At 40.9% G+C, this 24,248-nt stretch overlaps 1 protein-coding gene across 2 annotated transcripts in view; it reads right to left on the bottom strand.

The window, feature by feature from the left end:
- Window positions 1–6,381: 6,381 nt before the first annotated feature.
- Window positions 6,382–24,248, bottom strand: part of VSIG1 (V-set and immunoglobulin domain containing 1) — a 29,611-nt gene continuing 11,744 nt past the window's right edge. The window contains exons 3-8 of one of the 2 annotated variants that reach the window (XM_037512093.2): window positions 21,348–21,455; window positions 17,029–17,227; window positions 12,389–12,544; window positions 11,873–11,992; window positions 9,014–9,155; window positions 6,382–7,758 (exon numbers count right to left, since the gene is read on the bottom strand). In XM_037512093.2, the coding sequence (XP_037367990.1) occupies window positions 7,443–7,758; window positions 9,014–9,155; window positions 11,873–11,992; window positions 12,389–12,544; window positions 17,029–17,227; window positions 21,348–21,455 (1,041 nt within the window). In that variant the 3' untranslated portion in view covers window positions 6,382–7,442. The remainder of the gene's footprint in view (window positions 7,759–9,013; window positions 9,156–11,872; window positions 11,993–12,388; window positions 12,545–17,028; window positions 17,228–21,347; window positions 21,456–24,248) is intronic. The other variant, XM_037512094.2, reaches the window with a different exon arrangement.

A 24,248-nucleotide genomic window follows, 5' to 3' on the forward strand; every position in this document is an offset into this window, starting at 1 on the left:
CGGGGAGCAGCACAGGCAGAAGGACCGAAGTACGCTGCTGAGGCGAGCAACGAGCGGCAGGAGAGGTCTGCGCATCATGTGGGACGGGACCCTCCTCCGGTGGCCGGGGAGCAGCCGGGATTGAACTGGCGCTGCAGAGGCTGCGGGCAGCTTTGCAATCCAGCGCTCAACTGCTGCGCCACTGGGGAGGCCCAAGTCATCCTGTTTTGAAAAGAATGTCAAGCTTGTTCACATATGTATCAAAAATGCATTTTGATGTGTTTCAGAAACTAAAAATACAAAATGTTGAACCTCCCAATTTTTCTTTTAAATCCTCTAGACACACACTTACGCCTTAAAATCCTTAGTAAAGGACCTCCCAGGTGGCGCAGTGGTTGAGCGCTGGGTTGCAAAGCTGCCCGCAGCCTCTGCAGCACCGGTTCGATCCCCGGCTGCCGGGCCAGGGTCCCACATGGCGCACAGACCTCTCACCGCCCGCTGCACCCCTCAGCAGTGTACTTCGTCTCTCTGCCTGTTTTGTTCCCCGCTCTGGCTCTGGTGAATTCTCTCACCCTCCCGTGCTTCTCACTGTACCCAGTGCTTGTATAAATAAACAAATAAAAAATCTTTTAAAAATTCTATTAAAAAGGGCCTCCCCGGTGGCGCAGCGGTTGAGCGCTGGGTTGCGAAGCTGCCTGCAGCCTCTGCAGCACCGGTTCGATCCCCGGCTGCTCCCCGGCCACCGGAGGAGGGTCCCACATGGCGCGCAGACCTCTCCTGCCGCCCGCTGCTCCCCTCAGCAGTGTACTTCGGTCCTTCTGCCTGCTCTGCTCCCCGCTCTGGCTCTGGTGAATTCTCTCACCCTCCCGCGCTTCTGACTGTACCCAGTGCATGTATAAACAAAACAAACGAACAAATAAATAAATAAAAAACATGCCTCTATAAAAAGAAAAAAAAAATTCTATTAAAAAAATCCTTAGTAAAGACATTTCTCAGTTTCTGATAGCTCTAAAGTCAATAAAATTAATGAAGCTTGAATTACAACTAAAATCATTAAAAACAGTAGTCTTCTGAATTGCTAATTAAATGTGGAGCTAAAGAAAAGTTCAAGCTTGATCTTAAATTTAGGAAAACATCTAAATGATTACTAACTCATAAAATCTGATGAACTACAAATGGATTTTTCAAGTTATTTTTTAATGTGAATTTTATGCAGCAAACATTGCTTAAAATAACTGATTCAAGCAGGCCCACAAATTTGCATTAATTTTGGGTCAGACTTAATAACCAGTAGCTAAAATAAGTTCTATAAGCACAAACTTATCGCTATATATACCCTTTTATAGAAATATTTTGAGTGCTGATCTTTGTTTGTTGAATACCGGGAGTAGAATCGATGACAGGAAAAATCATTTCTTTTTAATAATTTTAGAGTGACCAGAGAAGAGTTGTGTCTAATACGGCCTATTAGGACTGAGGGCATTTGCTTTTCATAAATACTGCATTTATTTTCTGAGGTAATAGGCTTTGTGGGTATAAAAGAAAACTTATCTGAGTTCTTAAATAAGCAATACAGATGGAACCAAGCCTCAGGTGATTTGTAGGCTATTGACATTTTAAATGAAGTGGCTTGTTCACCATAATTAAATCGATTACTATAAACTAAGAATATTAATGGCCTAACATGAATCAGATTGTTACCTATTCCTAATTGGAAACATGATAGAGATGTATCCGATTAAAAGGTAGTGCGTTTTACATTTTCTTCCAAAATGAACTCAAGATGACAATTTTCATTGTGAAGCTTAATTGAGAATATAAGATGAAAGAAATAGGTAAATGGGAAAAGAGGAAAAATTTACATTCTTAAGTATCTACTAGCAGGAATTCACAATTTCATTGGGGTTCTATGATCATCAAGTTAAGTCTGCATTTTACTTCATAATCTTTTACTTAGCAATTTAACTGTGTAATCCCAGTGTTTTCACATCCCAGTTTCTCAATTATATCAACTATAATGAATTCATTACATGACTCTGCTGCTTTCTGTGTGTTACACAATTCAATCTGTCAGCAAGTTTGACACAGCTTTTTATTTTTGGGTCTGTGGCTCTAGCTTCACAGTTCTACTGTCTGCCTAAAATTTAATGCAGAAATTTATGTCTACATTTTTCTGGAAGAAGGTTCTGTAGCTTTCTTCAGATTCTGTAAGGGATCAGTGGTTAAGAAACCTTGGTCAAGCGGAAAAAAGAAGGGTGAATCAGTTATCAGGAGACATGGGTTCTACAACACTGGACTTCTACCACACTTTATGTAGTTAATATATTCGTACTTCCATTCTCAACTGTAGCCTTTAAGAAGGCAGAAATCACTTCCATTTTACAGATGAAAAAACACCCAGAGCTAGAGACACAACCATTAAGATCTATCTTTCCTGGATCCTGATCCCTTTCCTTCTGCATCTACTCAAATATGTGGACCAAATGAAAGGCACATAGCATTTAGATAACTCACTCATTTTAAACCCGGAACCCCATCCTGCTGCTTTTCCTTACTTTGGTAGAGTTTTGTGGATTTTTTTTCCCCTTGGTTTCCTGGAATCTTCGTGATTATCTCTGAATTCTTTGTTTTTTTTTTAATTGTGTTACTTTTTATTGAGGTACTACTGGTTTACAACACTGCATGATTTAGGGGTAAAGGTTCACACCTCGGATGTATTTGAGTTTCACAGGTGTGTCTTTGACAGCACACCTACCACCAAAGCACGATAATCCTCCACAGCAGTACCCTGGGCCCCTCTGCCACTTTGTTTTTCACTCTCCCCCAGTAGCCTCAATTCTACAGTCAGATTTCTAGGGTCTATTTTCAGTTTGGTTTTGACTGGTCTTTTGCTTTGTTTCCTTAATTTCGCACATAAGTGAAATTATCTGGTATTTGTCTTTCTCCCTCTGACTTATTTCACTTAGCATATTAATTTGGTGTCTTTAAACCAAAGCATCAGAGACAAATGGGATTATTGTTTGTATTGATTTATTTGAACTTTTATGGGACCCTCTTAATCTATTTTCCAGCCCATAGACATGTAAAACAACATTTTATTATTGAAACTTGTGTTGCTTGATTGAAATTAGTAGTTTGTTGCATGGCTTTGAAGAATATTTCACTGGGAATCAGAGAACTTGATTTTTATATAATCTCAGGCAGATTAGTTTATCTCCACTTAGGCGGGAATATAGGTATGAATGACCCAGCTTTTTAAAACTGCACTGATCTTCCTCTCTACCCAACCAAGAATGCAATTCTCTATCATCTACCTTCCCCACCATCACTGTCAGGAGTAAACCTTTGTGTGTATTATCACCTTCAGATGTTGTGGGGTTGAGAAAAGTTGAGTACTATTGATTTCAAAGTTCCCTTCTAACTCTTCTAGCTCTTACTGAAAATTCATCAAACCTAAGTAGCACATAGGCCAGTATTAGAGATTCAAATATTAACTCCTTAGCATACATTAATGGTAGGTACACTAAAGGACATAGCTATCAATGTATGTGGTTTCTTAGTCATTGGTCAAGAATTACTGCTTTAGTACCTTTTCATCATAGATCAGTATAATTGATCACCATCATAGATCATCATAATCAGTATAACGCCTCCCCAGGGCAGTCCAAACTCCAGCCCTCCTCCCCTGTATTCAACAACTGTTGTAGATAGCATTCAGGAACCTGTCATAGTTAGCAAAGCCATGTACCCATAAGGACAAGAACTAACTGCTTCTGTATCAACAGCTACAGTGTCTGGTTATAGTAGCCACCCAATAAATGTCCAGTGGGTGACTGAATAAACAGATGAATTTGAGGACAATAGGAACCTACAGCCAAACAACTATTTTGCTGACTTCAACATATAGTGGTTGCTAAATGTAGAAAGAGATATGAAAAAAGTTCCTGGAAATCTCTTTGGATGGCAAAAAGTGAATAGTCTCGAAGGCCAAGCTGGTTTGGGATTTGGTTTGGGAGTACCCACTTAAATTTTAGCTGCGTATGGCAATATAAATCATGTAGTACCTTCTCTGAACGAGAACTAAGCAAAAGCAATTTGGTTGAAGCTTTACCAGTCAGAATATTTGGGTGCTGACCATTCTATTATTTTCTGATCCACCGATAGACATTTAAAAAAAGCCCTTTGTTGTGTTCCTTAATGGAAAACTCTTTAACATATTGAGAAGACCATTTTACTGACCAAGATTTAGTGAACAAAATAGTCCATTATTTTACAGGGTCTCGGAATTCATTGTAAACATGAAAAGCGTTGTATTATTGATGTGCTAGTAGGAAATTGAGGAGACTGGGATGAAAGTTGCACTGATCTAGAGTATCCTTATGAATATGGAAAGTTCATGGTAACCTACATGATTTGATTTGAGAAGCGCTCCCTTTTCCCAAAGTATCTCCCCTCTGGATTGTTCTAGTGCTTCAAATTCCACCATTTAGCCTCTGGATTAAGGATTTGTGTTCAAGAGTCTCCTTGAAAGGTAAATACTTCTCAGGGAACTAACTCTTTATTAACATGAATGACATCATTGAATGATGAAATCATCAGAGGACAAGAACAAATCACACAGTGGCTACCTTTCGAAAAGGGTAGCAGGGTTAGAGATAGGTCCTGATAAATGAGGCCTGCCTGATGGATGCAGGCTTGAGTGGGTCACTGAGCTAGTAGGCTCGTGAGAATCCTGGGATTTGGAGAGAAAAAAAAAAAGGAACCAAAAGGTCTGGAAGGGCACTGAAAAGAGAAATCAAGTATACCCTTTCAGATTAACTTCAACTTCCCAACTTTGCCCAGCTGGAGTTTCTGCATTGGCAACATGGACTCTGTATATTTTTACATCCATATCTTTCTATCTATTCTTGTCAAATTCACTATGTTGATTTCAGCTCAGCTTCCAGGCTATTAAGATCATTTTGCATCATGATTCCGTCATACAGCATAGTAGTCACTCTATCCTGGAGTGAGACACCCACAGATATGTTGTGTGCCTTCTGTGTTCTTATGTAAGTCACCAGTTCTTAATCATGGACTCAGGGAGTCTAATTTATCTAAAACTATACATGACACTTACGTATAACATTTATCTGTGATGAGGAGTCCAGAGTTTGCAGCAGATTCTCAAGGTAATCCTCAGCAAAGATTAAAAACCACTGACTCTACTATTCATCAATATTTTGAACAGTGCAGTGCTAATAAAGACAGAGCTCTCTAAGACCAAGGGTTGCCTTCCCTTCTCCTCAGCACCCATCCATCAGAAATGTTGTGGTGTAGTTGTCAACTATTGTTAGTCTCCTTTGATTTGCCTGTCATAAAAGTGGAAAACTGAGTTCTAGCTACTTGGGCATTCTGATAATTGAGTTTTTATACTGCTGGTATTTAGTTTTTAATCTGTAAATATTAGGCTATTCTTCAGATCTTCATTTTGCTTCCCAGACCCAGCAAACATTATATATTCGTGGAATTATAACTGTTTCAGTCAATCATGTGATTGGCTAAAAATTAACACATCAAAGAAAAAATATAAAAGTGCTATCTCTTTTATCCATGGCACTACACACGGCAAATGTGTAGTGTTAATTTCAATTTCAGTCTACCCTAAAAACTATAAGGACTCTACTTCAGTCGTGATAAATGAATCCTGCCTGAGGGATGCAGACCTGGGTGTTAAAATTGTGAGTAAAATATAATCTCTATAGAGAAAAGGGTATATACAGTTTAAGAAAATCCTCTACATGAAAACCTGGATGTGACAGATTCACTACTTCATTTGAAAATGACTAACCTTAAAAGGAAATGAGACCCAAAAAAGTACATACTATATGACCCCATTTGTATGAAGGTCAACAAGGGGTGATCTCTGGTGATGGAAAACAGATCCATGATTATCAATCAGTGGTTTCCTAAGTAGATGATGGTATCGCACAAAGAGGCATAAGGAACATTTTGCTAGAAATGTTCTATGTGAAATGTTGGTGGTTTGATAGGTGTATACACCTGTCAAAACTCATCAAATTGTGTGGCCTCTCTGGTGGCGCAGGCGATTGAGCACAGCACTGTGAAGCTATCCGCAGCCTCTGCAACATGGATTCAATCCCAGCCGGCCGGGGAGTACCCACATGGCGCTGCAGACCTCTCCTGTCTCGCCTGTTGCCCCCCTCAGCAGTGGATTTCGGTCCGTCTGCCTGTTCTGTTCCCTGCTCTGTCTCTGGTGCGTCCTCTCACCCTCCCGCATATCTGGCCTGTACCCCGGTTCTTGTATGCATGAATAAATAAATCTTTAAAAAAAACTCATCAAATTGTGCACTTGAGAAAGGTGCATTTTGTTGAATATAAAGTATATCGATAACATTTTTATAAAAGATTTACCTCGAGTCATTAAAATGAGATTTTATTGAGTAGTATTGATTGAACCTTAAGATTAAAATCTGCTTGATTACACAAATGAAAAGGTCTACCTGTAAATTTCTTCAAGGAAGATGTGGGTGAAATATAATCAATGGAAAAACTTTTTAACAGTTAAAGAAAAGGTGATATCAATGCATTTGAGTTAATAATTAGCATTTATACAATGATATCTCTTTATTAATGTGGAATATTCCAACAGTAAAAAGATTGAACAATGAATTCATATTCTCTAAAGTGGTCTTAAGAGTTCATTCAGAGCAGTTTCCTACTTCCAAAGTAGATAACATCTGATACATGATAGCTCATTCAAACTTGTACATCACCTATAATAGCAACATTTTACATTTATTGAAGGAAAATTACATTATTTTGTACTTGGAAATTGAGTTATTTTTAAATGTGCTATGCTTAGAAAGTGGCATGGTAGGGTGGCTCCTTGGGAAATTTAATATGCTAAATGAAAATTTAATTTTTCAGACCTAGTTTAAATGTTATGTACAAATTACATATACTTCTCTGAAATTCTTGAGGAATTCTTTTTCAATCTATGAGATAATGCTGGTGAATTCTTTCCTTAGTGGTCATTGTGAAAGTAAATAGGGAAACCTTGGCAACTAATCCTTGAAATAATATTGAATGCAGTTAATGTTACCTTGTCATGTGTACATGTGGATTGTAACGAGAGTACCTAAAAGTAAAGAAGTACAGTTTTCTGAAGTACAACGCAGGTGGTGTTGTAACACACTTTGAACTGAGTTAGAAATCACTTGCCTTATCACTAGTCATGCTTATATGTTAGTAAAATTGTAAGTATTCTATGATGGTAATATAGGAACCCTTGCGTTTATTTAGTAGTTATCTTGACCTGTTTATTTTGGATTGATGGTAGGAGCACATTGTTAGAGGACGGGTGGTCAGGATGGAGAAAGTGGAAGGCTGGCCAGGTCAATTGAATTCCAACTGCCAGTAATGGGTTCCTTAGAGATGAATACTGCACTTAGGCTACCAGCCTATGGCTTTTTCACTCCCTTCTCCTCATCACATAAGGGCTCAGCCACATTGTTGGTTTTAGGCTCTGGCTCCGGCTCCGGTTCAGGCTCCAGCTGGATCTCAAGCTCAGGCACCCGGGATGGCCCCTGGCCTGGGACAGACCCTGGGGTAGTCCCCGGAGCAGTCACAGGCTCGGGGGCAGGCTCATGATCTGGCCCCATGTTGGTATCGGGGTTAGTCTCATGGGAGGCAGTTGGTAGGCTTGCTTCTAGTTGGACAATATCTTCAGATGGCATTGCCTCGTCCTCTGCACTTTGGTTTATCTTTGTCATTGGTCTGCAGGAAAAAGGCCCAGGAAAAAACAAGTTAAGGAGTTGCTAACTTTAACATTTCGTGTGGAGACATAGGCTCTGTAGCTTCAGTGACCATAGGTCCCAGACTGTTCAGGACCTCTGTGCTTTCTGATATTCTGATTCGCTATCAGACCACAAGTTTCCATTTTGGGTGCACAAAGGTTAGGTCTCAACAATACGAGAATTCAAGAAGATGGAAAGACTGATGTCAAGAAGAAAGAGTCTAAAGACATAATAAGGTCTCTGAAGTTCAAATCCATGACACTGGTGCATCCCTAGCTTCTACTCCATCTAGCACGAACATGACACTTAGCCAGTACCCAATACAAGTTGAAATCAAAAAATGAATAAATGAATGCATGAGATACACATTCTGGAAGAAAGAGCAAAGTGGTTAGGAGCATGGATTGTGGGCAAGGATGCATTCCATCATCCGCAGGCACTAAGCACTTGCTTTTGTGGGCCTCTTGTTCCGTAAAAAAAAGTTTAAAAATACATCAAGAAAATGTGGTACATATACACAATGGAATATTACTCAGCAATCAAAAAAGATAAACACATGCAGTTTGCAGCAACATGGATGGAGCTGGAAGGGATCATGCTCAGCAAAATAAGCCAGAAAGAAAAAGAAAAATACCGGATGGTCTCACTCATAGCAGGAATTTAGAAAACCTAAATAAGAGACCAGGAAAAAGACTAATCAATGTGAAGTAAAAATCAAAATCAACAAGCAACTATAAACAAGAGACACACTACGGGGGGAGGGGGAGAGGGCGGAGGGGCGGGGAGAGGAAGGTCTAGAGTCAAAATAAGGGGGTGCAATTGTAAGGGGAATATAACCAAAATGAAAATACATACATTGTGCAAAGATGAAAAAAGATGTAAGAATTATATAAAATAAAATATTAAAAAAGAGAAAAATAGCAACCCTCTCTAAAAAAAAAAAATACTTTTTTATGACCATTGGTAGAAACACAAGTATATTAATATGATATAACAAAACATTTCTTGGTTCTAGAATGGTGGTTATGGTGGTTAAAAGATTTGATAAACACAAACTGCTTAGAACAGATTCTGGCATCCAGGCTCAGTAAATGGTCACCATCATTCTTTCAAAAGCTGAGAATGAACAGGAAAATACCTCTGATGTCATGCTAAAAGGAGTGCTGAGGAATTGCTGAAAGAGAAAGCCTGAGAAAAGCCTGCATTCAAATAAAAACAATAAAACAACGTCTTACTCAAGTTCTGTGGTGGCTCTAGAATTTCTCTTCCTTTCCTTCCCTTTCGCCTTGCTCCTTGTGAAGCACACAATAGAGATGATAATGGCAGCACCTACCAGGGCACCCACCAAGGCCACAACAATAATTCCAACTTCTGGATCTGGAGGATATAAGCAACTGGTTAGGAAGATGAACATGCTGTCTGCCTCATACATGTGTGTCTGTGACCCTTCGGAAAAATTCGACATGATCATATCTTGAGAAAGCTGCCTGGCTCAACTACATAGCTCATCCATTCACAGTTATGCACACAAAAAAGCATGCCAACTTAGGGGAGGTGGGGTCCTTTCAGAATGAAGTTTAAAGACAGCCTTCAGTGAACATTTGCTGGGTTCTTGAGAGAGCCACTGTGAAGCTGCAATCTGATCACCAGAGAAATGACTTTTGTTAAAGGCAAGAGCATTTCAGGAGAACTTCCCAAAGCGTAGGTGAGGCTATGCTTCTCCCACACAGATTCCATACTCGCCAATGAGCCTCATGCTTTCTCGTCACTGGAAAGGGATATGCCATTTCCATGAACAGGCATCTGGTTTATTAGCTCACTCTATGGAAAAAATTCATGAGTGTGAAAAAATCCAGCTGAGCACCAGACCTTCGAGCACTGAACAATTGTTCCCAAGAGACCACGTCTGGGTTCCTGGCAAACCCATCACCATCCACCTCGCCTCCAACAAGGATGGACATTTTCTATTTTGAGACAAAAGTTGGTTGAGTTGCCCGATCATTCTCTCAACATTTTGCAATTAAATGAATGAATACATGTGCATAATTATAAAGTCAAACAGTTTTGCTAGGCTTCCAACACAAGAAAACAGCATGCCCTTTTTCTACTCCTCCCCATCTCTAAGCATTAGTCACTTTCAAAATCTTCTGGTATTTGCCTCCATCTTTCTATAATACTACCCTTTTTGTCTTGCCTTTTCCAATTTTCATCATTTCTATTGACCAGAAGCTGAAGATTTAAATCTCATACCATTCCCCTGACACCTTGCCACATTCTCCTAATATAGAGCACTTTCATGTAACTACAACATCAAAGTTTGTAGTATTATGATGACAAATACAGCTGCAGAACATAGTATAATATGATTCCTTCTTGTACAACATTTAAAAATTTTCCCTGAAGTTATTTATTTCTTCTCTTGGGGATTTTTAAAAATGTATTATCAATAATCCCCAGATCTTCCAGCAAACCGGTTCAATTCTTTTCAATAGATTCAAACACATCAGATAATTTATCATCTTCTTATGGCTTTTTTTCCCTCAGAGACATTTCTCTGGACTCCTCCATCCACCCCCCTCCCCACCCCACCCCCGCCCCGCAGCATGGACTGGTTGCTCTCCTAAGCCTGGGCTCTAGTGGTATCCTTTGATCTTCTTTCACCTTCATCCCTGTTTTAATAAATAAACAGACTTTGCAAATTCCTTCAAAATCCAGCTCAAATAGCACTTCGTTGGTAAAACTGTCTCTAGTTCTATAGGCATAAACTTCTTCTTTGGTGTCTTATAGACCTTTGCATGCCTTTCCTTTAGCATTTAGCACATTTTACTATTTGCCCCTTTAGATAAACTGAGCTCCTTGAGTGTAAGCTACATACCTAGCATTACTCACTGTACCTCCTTTACCTAGGACAGTGCCTGGCACAGAGTAGATACTCAATATTTGAGGAAGGCAGGCAGGCAGGCAGGCAGGCAGAAAGGAAGGAAGGCAGCCCAAAACTGGCATCATTGAAAAGAGGATTCAAAAGGAAAAAAGACACAAGTACAAATCCTAAGAGTCTCTACACGGGCAGTACGAATGTACTGATAGAAAGGCAAAACAGAATTGAGGAAGATTTGGAAAAAACAGTGGTCAAGAGACTGGGATAGAATAGGACCACAGTAAAGAACAGACCAAAAAAGATGAGTTTTCTTTACTTTGAAAAGTGATACAGGATTGAAAGTAATATCAGGTTTAAGGAGCAACCTGGAGTTGGAAGATATTTGATTCAGGACAAATGAAAGGAAAAAAGTTCAGCCTCATAAGAGAGCAATGATCCAGTGGAACTGGCCACCCCGGATACGGTACATATTAAAACTGCATATTCAAACTAAGAAAAAATGATCAGATGACATGATCTTAAGTATTATTGGGTGATCCTTCAGAGGTGTGGCAAGATATCTCTTAGAGGGTAACTAAACACCTTTAAACTGAAAAATCGAGGTTTACGAGGGATCCAGTTACTAACTGGATGACTTTGGGCAAGTCACTTACCTCCCTGTGCTTCAGTTTCCTTTTCAGTAAAGTGAGGCTAACTATATAATTCTTCCTCCTAGACAGAGTAGTTGGAGGATTGAGTGAGAGAATGCTCATAACACCCAGTTAAATGGCTCATAATTTGTGCCCCTCAGATATTAGCTACTGTGACTGTAGGTGCGAGTATTATTACTGTTATTACAGGCAGTGGCCTTTAAGCTACATGTTTGACAAAGACTGCTGCAGTTTCACCTGTACTTACCAACAGCATCACCAAGAGAAATTCAGCCTCGTACCATCAATGAGGCTGTTGTTTTATTTATTGATTCATAATACTTACTTTCGAGTGATTTGGAGAAAGATAAACAAATTAATTTTATAAACAATTTAGGACAGTATGTGGCACATAGTAGGTATTAATGTAAACATTCTATATTAGGATGGCTATTCACAATATCGACCTATACCTAGCACAAAAAAAATCCCCATAGACAGGATAAACCACAGATCCTAATTAACTTACTTGGTGGCAGTCTCAGGATACTTAAGAAGAAATTGTTAAAGTTGTATGATTAACTCACGTGATGAAGTTAGATCTATTTCACAGGAACTATTGCCAAGGGTGTTGATAGCAGTGCACTGGTAATAACCCTGCTCAAAATTGGTTAGATTTCCAATAACAAAAGTGCCGGTGGCTGGGTCTGTCAAAAACAGGAAAGAGACTTCAGAAATCTCTTCTTGGGCACACATCAAGCTGATGTAGCTGATCATTCAATGGCCACTCACTTACTCACATTTGCCTACCTTTGAAATATCTAGAGTCCAACTAGACCCTTCGGGACTACTCCAAAGGTAACCTGTGTGGGACCTAGCCCATTCCCTGCATACCCATTACCTCTGAGCCCCAAAACAGGATTGACTTCTAGAAGTTGGGGAGAGGATCAGACCACCATCATCTTGTTAGGAAACAGACATTTTTACATCCCGTCCCAGAAATACATTAGATTGAGTTCTCAAAGCAAACGGCCAACACACGAACACTGTCAGCCAGTGACATACAACAGGCCTTGCCAAGGGTTGCTGAGGGCTATACTTACTGAAACTTTCTTTCACTGGAACGATGTCTTTTCCTTCAACTTTAAACCAGTAGTACACAGGTACAGGTGTTCCAAGCGTCGAGAGGCAAGAAAGAGATATTGGATGGCCAGTTTCGGGGGTTCCTTGAATGCTGCAATAGGGCTTAGATGGTTTGACTGTAAGGCAATGACAAAGAGTAAAAACTTGCAGGATGAATGGCAGTTTGTAACTTCCTCACTTTCATTTTGTAGACTAATCTTTAAAAATAAATATGTTCCATTTCACTACTTGGTATGAATGTTTTCAAAGGTTGTTTAAAATAGATGGCCAGGATTTACCTGTCTGTATAACATAAAGTCAAGTTTGACTAGTTTGGAGTGAGCTAGCCTTTTGCATCCTTGCATTGACACGTTTCTTGAATTTGGACTATCGCTGCATATCTATGATATGGTATTTTGTGTCATTAGTGAAATCTTATTTTTGTTTCTGTAAATATATATATATATATAATATATATATGCATTGTGAAAATGCAGTCCATGGTGTAAAATTGTACATATCCCTAACCCCTTACAACTTGTACTAAAGCATATGTACAAAGAACTATGTTGTCTTATTTATGTTTTGTTTACATAATGTATAGTTTTTTTAAGTATTTTAGTAATTTTGGACCAGTGAACTGTTAGCAACAATGCAGAAGAATCTCCATGTAATAAACTGAGTTGCTGTTAAAAAAAAAAAAAATGCATTTTGACAGTTTCCTGGTTGTACCACCAGGTGGGAGTAGAGTACTTCAGGTGCAAGGACCTGCTGTCACCAGGCCATTGAGATTCTGATTGCGTCTCCTCTAGTTGGCCTCAGGGATCCATAACCGTGAATTTCCTCACTGTATGTTAAAATATGCCGTTATTAAAAAAGCCAAACAAACACTAAATGACAAGGGACAGAGTTTATACTTTTGAAGCACTGTTTATAGGAAAAGAGAAACCTTCAGTAATTAGAGATAACCTATTATTTATTCTTTTTTTGTAAGTTTACTTTTTTGCCATGTTTGCCTTTTATGTGTCTTTTTTTCTGGCATTTCTTCTTCTGCTGGTGACAGAACCTGACTGGAGGGTTTGTATTTGCCTGTGTCCCTCTTCAGTAGGGGAGCCCACGGTGGTTGGAGGGGGGCTGGAGGGCTGCTACATGGCCCTGGAAACTTTGTTCATTCTTCACAAGATTTAATTGAGTGCTTTCTGTATGTCTAGCACTGTTCTAGGCACCAGGAATTCACAAGTAACTCTGACCCCCTTCTAAAGAGGCATGAGGGGAAGAGAGATAAGTCTAAAGGACAATGGGGGTCAGAGCTAGGTGGCTTTGTATGCCGCAAACAGGAGGACCACAGAAGGAATTTAAGCTGGGGAGCAACCATGGTCACTTTCACCTTTTAGATGGATCATTCTGACACCATGGGTGCCTGAACCAAGAAGAGCAGGAAACAGATTCAAGAGGTATTAAGGAAGTAGAACTAACAGAACTTGGTGACCAACTGGATATGGGGCGCAAAGAAAAAGGGAGTCAAAGATTGTGGCCAGGGGGCCTCCCCTGGTGGCGCAGCGATTGAGTGCTGGGCTGCAAAGCTGCCCGCAGCCTCTGCAGCTCCGGCTCGATCCCCGGCCACCGGCGAGGGTCCCACATGGCGCGACAGACCTCTCCTGCCGCCCGCTGCTCCCCTCAGCAGTGTGCTTCGTCAGTCTGCCTGTTCTGTTCCCCGCTCTGGCTCTGGTGAATCCTCTCACCCTCCCGCGCTTCTGACTGTACCCAGTGCTTGTATAAAGGAATAAATAAAATCTTTTTTTAAAAAAAAAAGATTGTGGCCAGGTTTCTGATATGGACAGCTTAATACACGATCCTGCCTTGCCTTGAGATGAATATAGTAGAAGGAGCAAGTTTTAGGAGGGGTGTAGAGAAGGAAGGAGCCATCATGGAGTCAGTTTGGGATGGTAACTGAATACGTTCCTCACTATTGATTTTCTGAGAAGGAAACAACTAGTTGTGTAACAGGGTGGTCCCCAGGAAAGGGGGAGGTTCCCTGCCCCACCCAAGGGAGGGTGGAGCTGAGCAGGAAGAGGAGAAGCAGAAGAGACTAAGGAAGGAAGCAGGATGGAACCAGGAGACCTGGAGGAGGCACATGGAGCCTAGAGACACGTGAAGAAACTGCGCTTGTCTTTTGGTTGTGGACTGGGTGACACAGATGTGGGTGAGACCCAAGGGGAGGTGACAATGGCAGCTTTTATCTTGATGTTGATTTTGCTCTTTTCCTTCCGGGCTTGTCTGGTTGTTTGTGACCCTTTTCTGTGGGTCCCCACTGGAAGATGCTTTAGACTTGTGGCAGGCTTTGGGGCCTTGCTCTGGGCCGACCCCATATGGATGGAGTTTTACCCACGAGGGGATGGGTAACTTTGGGTGCTTCATTTAGAAACTAGACTCTTTGCCTTACCTGTATTGTTTTCTAGTTTTTATTAAAGTTCCTTCCCATTAAAGTGTCATATGTTTTGTGTTGATGCGGCGGATGGCAGAACCCATTTAGAATAGGCAGGTTTGTGGGGGTCTGGGGTGCCCCTCTCCCTGTCCTATAACAGTTGGATTTGCCTATCCAAAATGAGGTTACTTAATTGGAAGTCCATTGCAGCTATCTCTGCATTGAGAAACTGCCTTTTAAAAAACACAGCGACTTTATAAACTTTACAGCAGAATAGGACAATTTGAACAGCAAATTAAGTTGGGGTGTTTCATCACCAAGTCAGCCACCAAGACTTGAACTAAATGATGAACACAAATCTGGAATGACTTATTCATTTCTTGAGTCTAGAGTCAAACCCAAATAGGCATTTATTTTTTGCTGAACATATTTTTTCACCTTTTATTTTTTATTAACCAAATACTCGATCAGTGAATCACCTTGAATCATGTCCCAAACCTACATATTTTCTAAAACTATCAAATCAGGATTAAATTATCATTTCATCCAGTTAAAGTCCCCGGTAGAACTTTGATGTTTTACTGGCAAACCCATTGATCTACCACTTAGCCTTATTGCTTTCAAGAGAATTGGAATAAGAGGAAAAGGCTCACCTCAGAAAATAAATGTAAATGTTTCAGTGTGTTCTCAACCCTTCTCTAATTGCATCATTTTCTTTGTATGTGCCAAATAGAAGGAAGATGATGCTCATTCCAAATGCATACCAAAAAACTACTCAAGCTTCTTTCTTGGTGGGTTTTTTTTTTTATTTCTAGAGATTGTGTTTCTGAGACTGTAATATCTAATGGGAATATCTCAAATGAGTGGTCACCCAAACCACCCCAACACCTAATACAAGGCTCAGCAAAGTAAAAACATGATTGACTTGGATATCTTGCTCTTAAAAAAAAAATCCTCTTGGCTGTTTTTCCTCCTTTCCAGATTCAATAACAAACTTCACAGTAAGGAGCTGGTTCATCTTTAGCATCACCTGGAATGCAAGTCCAGATAACTCTCTAAAGGTCTCGTAAGCTGTGCACCTTGTTATCAATTGCTACTTTCACAAGCTACTCAATGATCAAGTCACTGGTCTGATCTAATTTCTCCTTTCCTGTGATGGATGTACATAACATGAGAGGCAGTGACTAGATTAGCTCCATTTAAGTTTCTTAGAAGTGGGAGGACAGTTAATTCAACTCCTTTCGGTACTTCTGAAGGCCCACTGACAGGACTCGCTAGGCCTGCAGATGAGAGCGAAACTCACACTGTCCCCTCGGAGATTAGAAGGAGCCCTAGAAATCGCCAAAATTATGACCTGGTGAAAAGCAGAAACCATGTTTCCTTCTCTGCAAGCTTCATGGTTCCTGGCACAAAGTAGGCACTCAATAAAGGTTGCATCTGAGCCTCCCTGGTGGCACAGCGGTTGAGCGCTGGGCTGCGAGGCTGCCCACAGCCTCTGCAGCACCAGTTCGTTCCCCGGCCGCCGGCTAAGGTCTCACACACAAAAAAAAATAATAAAATAAAGGTTGTATCAATGAATCACTCTAAATTCATTTAAGAGTGGATATGATATTCCCAATGACACATAATTAATATTTCTATATAAATAACTTCTCAACTCTGGCTTAACATGTGGTCCTTTTTCCAAATGGCAAAACCATTTTGAAAAGGAACCTTCCTATTTTATTTACCTATACATTCACTCATTTGTTTTAAAAGAATGATTTAATGGTGAGAAATTGTGGCAGACATAGGAGACAAAAAGTTGACAGTTGTCTCCCCCAGGGAACACTGTCTCTAATTGGAAGTTCCCTCTGAAAGAATTGCTAGTGACGGTATAGTGGGGCTGTGCCTTGTCCCATGTATTCTCATTCGGTTTTTCTGAGATCAGGATCCCTGGAGGTTGGGTCATCTACTGTCATCTGTCATTTTAGTGGCCATTTTTGATTTCACAATTGTTTGAACATGTTTTGAATGATCTTTCAGTGTTTCTATGTGGATTGGGTAGATGATGTGTCTCTGTATCCCTGATTTAAAAAGAAAAATAGAGCACTGAGAATATTTATCATTGGGACCTCACTGGCACCATAACTCACTGTCCTGGCTCTGTTAACATCTTAAGTTGCTCCAAGAAAAGACAGAAATAAATGTCCATACCTAACACGCTGACGCTGATGACTCCTTGATTTTCACCGGTAAAGTCAGGAGGGTTGTTGACGTCACAGATGTAGAGGCCACTGTCTGCTGGTTGCATACGTGAGATAGTGATGGATGCGTTGTCTGGATTGTTGGACCCTACAATTCGATCTTTAAAATTCCCAGCAGTTTCAGCTTTTCCACCTGCAAAATAGTAAATCTAGGACAGAAAAATGACAGAAATGAGAAGTGGAGAATGCCCAGGGCTAAGATAGGCTACATGGAATCTCTATCAGCGTTACCCTATGTATTAAGAAGCAGCATTTTCCTCCCTGTGGGGAGGGGACTGGTCCCTGTGGGGACTCAGTGGGGCACTTTTTTCTCAACTGCTGTGCACAGCCACTGCCTTAGTTGTGATCAAAGCAGCTCTGTGATGTCATCAGGGCAGGACGATGTGATTATCTTAGACAGTATACAGGTAGAGCCAACAGGCTTCAACTCCTAAGCTTAGACAAGGAGATAGATGCTCACCTGATGAGTCTATCTGGAGGAAGCTCATATTGGACACAAATGGCTGACAGGAAAACACAAACCATCCATTTTGTTCCACTTCATAATTTTTTGGTAAACTGTTACCAAACTCTGGTTTCCCTTCATGCACATGTGCTCCTTTGGATAAGCAAACTTTGATTCTTCCATTCCATGGAAGAATAACATTTCAGCACAGAGGGTCTCCTGAGAAATCATCTGGTCCCATCTACTCATAGTAGTGATATGAGGATAAAACAAGTCTAGTAAAAGGCCTAGGAAGTGTTTAGTCGATGACAGCTACTACATTTCACCCATGGCAGGAAGCAAAAGTTGAATTATTTCATTTGACAAACAAGGGCACACAAATTCAGAAAAGGCTTCAATTTTTATTATTACAATTTACTAGACTTAAAATCTGAATTCTAGTCTCATCTCTATTAAAGAACATGGATATTAAGAACATAATGACAACTGTGGGAGCAGAGTGGTGTGGTAGAAAAAGACCTGGACTAGGAGTCAGATAACCTGGGTGTTAGCCACAGCTTGGCCTGATTGTGACATAGTCAATGGAGGTAGCCTCATGTCACCATGGCAACCTACTACGTGATAAGAGGCAAAGTTGTTTCATCTCCTCAACCTTTAGTTTGCACACCTGATCATACTTCTCCAAAGTCTGATAAGTATTTCCCAAGTATAAGCACATAAATTGCTTTTAAATGGTCTATAAATAAATGAAAACTTAAAATTTTTAATGTATGTTAGGAGAAACATATCACATCAAATGTATGACTTCATGGATATCATTGCTTATAGTGAGGCTAAGCAGCTATTTTTAAGATTTTAAGAAACCAAGTTAGTACAGAAAACACCACTAAGTAATTAATGGTACTGATGATACATGAATATGACAAAAATCATGAAGATGAGACATGGATGGCTAAACTTTGGGACTCAATGGACTACGTGATCCCTCTGGTTCCTTCATAACACAGTCTATGTACATACTAGGTTAGTTAGTTGCTGAATGTGTATAACTCAAGTGAATGTTATTTTTCAATAAACTGGCATAACTCTAGTCCAATGGGACTAGTATTTTCATCAAATACATTAGAAGAGTCATATGGTTCATTTAATTCAGTCTCCCCGCTTTACAGAAGAAACTGAGCCCAGAGATGTGAACACACACACAAAATTAACAGTTGAGACAGCTCTGGAACCCAGTTTTCTAATATCCTTTACCTTAATAAACTAATAAGAGAGAGAAGATAATAAGTAAACTAAATGTTTCCTCCTTTAAGTAGAAAGACAATCTATTTTAACTAAGGCAACAGGTAAAATCTGAGGGAAAATTCAAAGAGCATATTACAGAGAAAATAACTCATCCAGTTCTCTAGCATCAATTAGCTTTCTTTCTTGCCCTTAATGAGCCATTTATAGTTCAGGTTATCTGGTCACACCTAGATAACCACCAGAATGATCTTGTTTAACTTACAAACCAGAAACCCAGCGTTAAAGTATTCACGTGGACCAGAGGGAGGTTCAACTCATCAAAAGTCTATTATCTTCATTTGAGTCAACACCCATGATATTTGGCTTTCCATTTCACTAGCTTATTTACTTTTTAATCAACAATTTCAGGTCCCACGGATCCTTACCTGGAGTGGAGCCTGCAGTCCATCCAGGAAGCCCTCTACAGCTTAGACATGTGGCTACTTCCTCGAGCGCTGCTCCCAGTGAAACTGGGGCAAAGTCAGCCTCTTTTATGCTGAAGCTTGATGACATCACAATGAGCTTTGACATCCTTGCCTACAGCCCATAGTGAGTCCCAGAGGATCTAGGTGCAAGACCTGGTTTCTTAACAGAGTAGGGGAGTGAAAGATTGTGTTTCAGGCCAGGACTGGGCATAAAAAGAAGCCAGAGTGAAAGTCTCACAATTGGGCATGAATCAACGTGAAATGAGCAATAAGTAAGGAAGCTCTGGACTTGAAACTTCCTTATAAAAAGGATGTTCACCAATCTTTCTACCCTATCTCTGCACACTGTATTCTAACAAACTTTACCCACTCACAAATAACAGTAAAGGGTATCAGTCTAGTAATAGGGGTGAAGAGGAATAACAATAGACACCTAACAGGGAAAAGCCTTGGCCTCGGGGTTCTGTGTGTGAAAGAAAGTCCCAGAGGCTAGACAGTGGCCACACACGTCAATGGAGGGGTTTTCTGTTAGGGGAAGTCCACGCTGCTACACTGTCCTTGAAAAGACAAAAAATTAAATGTTTTCCTGAAACTGCTTATCTAATCACACAGGAAGGACTGGAACTTGGTTCTATTTTCCACAAAAGAAAAACTCTTTTCAAAATCAAAGCTGAACAATGGCCAAGGCCCAGCTCATGATCCTTTGAGGTTTGTCCACTTTTCAATGAAAGTATACTGTCAATTTAGAGATCAAAGCAATAAAGGTTCATTAAAAGCCACGGATGCTCAACAGGCCACATCCCTTGGGGAGAGGGGGGAGGTCCTGCTTTAAGAAAATCCATCCAAGCCTCACCTTAACTGGTGCGTGTTAATTTTTTACCCACTTGTCTTTTGTGGCTGTGTTCATGGCAGACTCCCCTACTTTTCCTCAAGGTCCTCTCAGCCTGCCCCTTGGTGATACTGGAGTTATAATGGCACATTAGTTATAAGACCCCCTTAGAGATCACTTAGCTCATGTTTCCTAAGGAGGAATCTTCAGGAGCCAGATGGATATTAAACAAATGGGAAATGGCTGGGAAGGGGTAAATGGAGAGTGGTAAGATCATAGAGGACAGTGGGAACTGGGGAGCCAAAGCAAACAAGGTATTCAAACTGTTGAAATAAACAAAAAACACTGGACAGGCCAACCAATATACATTCACCAGCCAAATCTGGCCCAGAGACCTCCAGATTGCAACCTCAGATTCATCCTCTTCTATTACAGTAAAGGACACTGAGGCCCCAATAGAGAAAGTGATTTTTCCAAGGTCATATAATCAATCTATACCCAAACCTAGAATCCAGACCTCCCAGTTCCCACATGAGCACACCGATGGCTCTCAAAGTCATGTGTTAGGTGCTCAAAGTCATGTGTTAGGTGGGGAAAATGATTCCCATTCATCCTTCCCCCTTGGGGGCCATCCCATCCCCTTCTCCCGCCAGACTCTTCTCCTGCCAGTTGCTGCTATTCACTGGTATGACGCTTCCCATGCCAAGTGGGTCTCCATGTGATGCCTTGACATTTGTTGGCTACAATAACAGCTTTTCCCCTCCTACTGTGCCAAGTTCCTATTCACAGGAGGCCATGCAGCTGGGAGCCAGATTTGCCAAAAAGATTTTTTTCCTCAGCTTTGTGACACTACTCTCTTACTAGAGGCTGGAGTTTAAACAAGAAGGGTAGAAAGAATTTGGTCTGATTTCTGTTTGAGTCTGAGTTGCAGTTAATAAATGCCATTAGCCTCCCAAGCTGCTTTGTGGGTTCCTTTAGGGAATGTGGAGGGCCTGGAAGGTCACAGCAAACCACTCATTCTTTCCCTTCCAGCTTCTTGCTTTCCTGCACTGCTCATAAAGGGGCTAGCCATGGAAGGGGGTGAGGGGACAATGGCAATGATGTCAAGGTCAGACTTTTCTCCGGACTGTACTGAGAGGGTTGGGACTGCACATGGAAGTAATAGAACACAAAAAGGAAGACTTTCCTCCTCCCAACCACTCTCCTACCAGCTCAGTAGTGGTGTCATTGACCTGGAGGCTCCAAACAATTAAGGGGTCCAGTAATACACCAATAAGTGTTCTTACCTGAGAGGTCCAGCTACATCTTCCCCGAGCGTCTCTTGCATGCGCCATTTTTAGACACTGACTGACTGCCTTTTCCTCCATACCCTCAGTACTGAGGCACCGGCTGTGCTGTGTTTGAGCAGAAATGGGTGGATCTGAGAGCCGAATGCTACATTGTATACCGTCACATCAACCCAGGAGTTGAATGAATCACTTGGGTGAGTCTGGCAAAACTTTACTCCCATACATCATAGAATTGCCTAAGAGCACAGCAGTCTATTTTTATCATTCCCCAAATGCCCCACCAGTCATACCTAGATTAACATACAACATGCACTACAGAATTTCAAATGCATAGATGTGCTCAAAGAGAAAATTTGAAATAGAGGCCAAATCCCATTTTGAAAAGTACCAATTCAACTAAGGATGTCTGCAACCTTTTTGTTAAGCAGGTTCTCTATTCAAGGATAAGAAACAGGCAGGGAAGGGGATGGGCCTTTCTTAAATCCCAGGCAGTGGAACTAGAAGTCAATCCTGGACTGGGATGTACCCCCCAAAAGTCTGTCCCAGCTGTTGAACTCACTAACTGTATTTTTGGGGCTGGATTCCTTAGTGCCCATGACTGAGGGGTATGAATGGGATACAGCAGTGATGCTGACAGTAGTAACTCATATTCTTTGAATGATTTCAATGGGGGAAGGCTTCCTAGTGCATCAAAAGCATCATCTCATTTAATATTCACAGCAAACGTATGGAGTAGGTATGTAACCCCATTTCACAGACAGATGGGAAACTTGAATCTCTGAAAGGTTAAGTGATTTGTCTAAGATCATTCAGCCAGCAAGTAACAGAGCAAGAAGTAGAACTGACATTCATCTGGAGATTTCCACTGGGGCTCCAAAACTACTCATCTGAAAAAACAGACAGAAGTATATGCCCACAGGGCATGAGGGAAAGATGGAGGAACTCTAGTTTTCTAAAAGTAAGAACCTAAAGATAGTTGCAATGTTTTTTGGTTTGCTTTTGTTTTTCCCCCTGAGGTAAGGTGAAGCAAGATAGGAAAAGAGGAGAAAGAGAAAGTTGCCCTCTTTGGAAGTGCTCTTCAATGTCTCCAAGAGATGGCCTTGCTCTACCCTGTCTTCCATGAGGCTAAGGTACAGGCCTAACACCAGTCTCAAGCAATTGGAGAAGCATCTAGAATGTTAAGATCAAGAGGCATGTTCTCACCTATCAGCAGCTCAATGCAGAAGACTTCCTTTGATTTGGACTTCCCAAAAGAGTAAACACCTTAAATTACTTTCCCTACAAGTACCTGATAATTTGAAGGATAAGGCAAATGGCAAGTAAATAAGATGCTTAATACTTATGCATTAATAGATTTTCTTTCTAAGAAACTGTTTAAGAAACGTCCTGGGTTTGAGCCACACTCAGTTCAATCACTTACACCATGTTCTTCTTCTTCTCTAGGTCTAGAAAATAACTCATTGCAGGTAATAAGTTCTTTAGTTCTGCATCTCCCAGCCAGCCACAGATTTCAACCAAGAGGTGGCCTTATAAATTCCAGTTTTAGAGGAGGCATAAAGAAGAATTTGTGGTTTTGAACTCAGACTAACCTGATTTGGCTTCCATGCAGTTGGAAACATGTTGATTTAAGTACCAAGCATTAAAAAACGTCAAGATTCAGACCCTCTTGGCAAAAAGAAAAATCTTAAGACTACAGATAGAGAGTATTGAAAAAGATGAGTCAGGAAGCTGAATTTTAAAAAGGAAGAAAAAGATGGCGCACTTATTGCCATTCACAATCTATAAGAGCAGGCTACAAAGGAAAAGGATGATTTCTTAGTTGACTACAACTTGTGAAGTTTTGGGTCAGGACTCTTCAGATGACAAAAACTTACAGGGTTTTATATTTTTCCAAATGTTTTCATATTCATTATGTCACTTGATTCCCCATGAGGTATACAGAAGAGTACTACTGTTCTACCAATTTAGGAGAGGCACAGAGTGATTCAAATACTTGTCTAGGGTCACCAGTAATGAGTAAAGTTGTTTAACTTTGACTAGAGGGTGACACTCATGGAATCCTCTCTGAATGGTGTTTCCTGCTAAACAAGTGTTCAGGACTTCAGGTAAAGAGAGGACGCAGCACCTCCAAGACCAGTGATGCCAGGGTGTAGTTCCTCCAAGCTAATGTCCCCTTTCTTATTCACCTCTGCCCTTGGGACTCCCCCTGTCCATGCCACTTACTCTCCTATATTTCTACTAATCAAAATCCATCCTTTCCCTCAAGGTCCAACTCAACGACATCCAACTATTCCAAACCACACTGATTTATCTCTTCACTGAACTCCTTGTTTTGGATCATGTATCCTTTTGAAAATCCAATGAAAGGTACAGACCTTTTCCCTCCAAGGATATGCACAGGCTGGCCCAGCATATATGCTGGAGCACACACTTGCGTGCGCACACACACACACGCACACGCATGCACATTGAGTCCTTGGGCTAATTTGAAGAAGAAATTACCCTTAAGATTAGATGAACAGATGGGCCTCCCTAGTGACGCAGGGGTTAAAGTCAGCACTTTGAAGCTACTGCAGCCACAGCAGCATGAGTTCGATCCTGGTCAGGGAGCTAACCCACAGGGCATGGCAGACCTCTCCTGTCTTGCCCACTGCTCCCTCAGTAGTGTATTTCAGTAGATCTGTCTGTTCTGCTCCCCACTCTGTCTCTGGTGAGTCCTCTCACTCACCCCCCGCACCTCTGGACTACACCCTAGTTCTTGTACGTACATAAAAAAAAAAAAAGATTAGATGGAAAAAACCTGGGAAATAGGCAGCTTGCTCACTTACCCTCCTCTAGCAACCTCCCTCTGCAGCCCCTAGTCTTCTTTCTTTATCCTCTAGGTTTAACCTCCTGCTG

The sequence above is a fragment of the Talpa occidentalis genome, unplaced genomic scaffold, assembly GCF_014898055.3.
Source record: "Talpa occidentalis isolate TD23 unplaced genomic scaffold, MPIMG_talOcc4v2.1 talOcc4.15, whole genome shotgun sequence".
In the NCBI taxonomy this organism is placed as follows: Eukaryota; Metazoa; Chordata; class Mammalia; order Eulipotyphla; family Talpidae; genus Talpa; species Talpa occidentalis.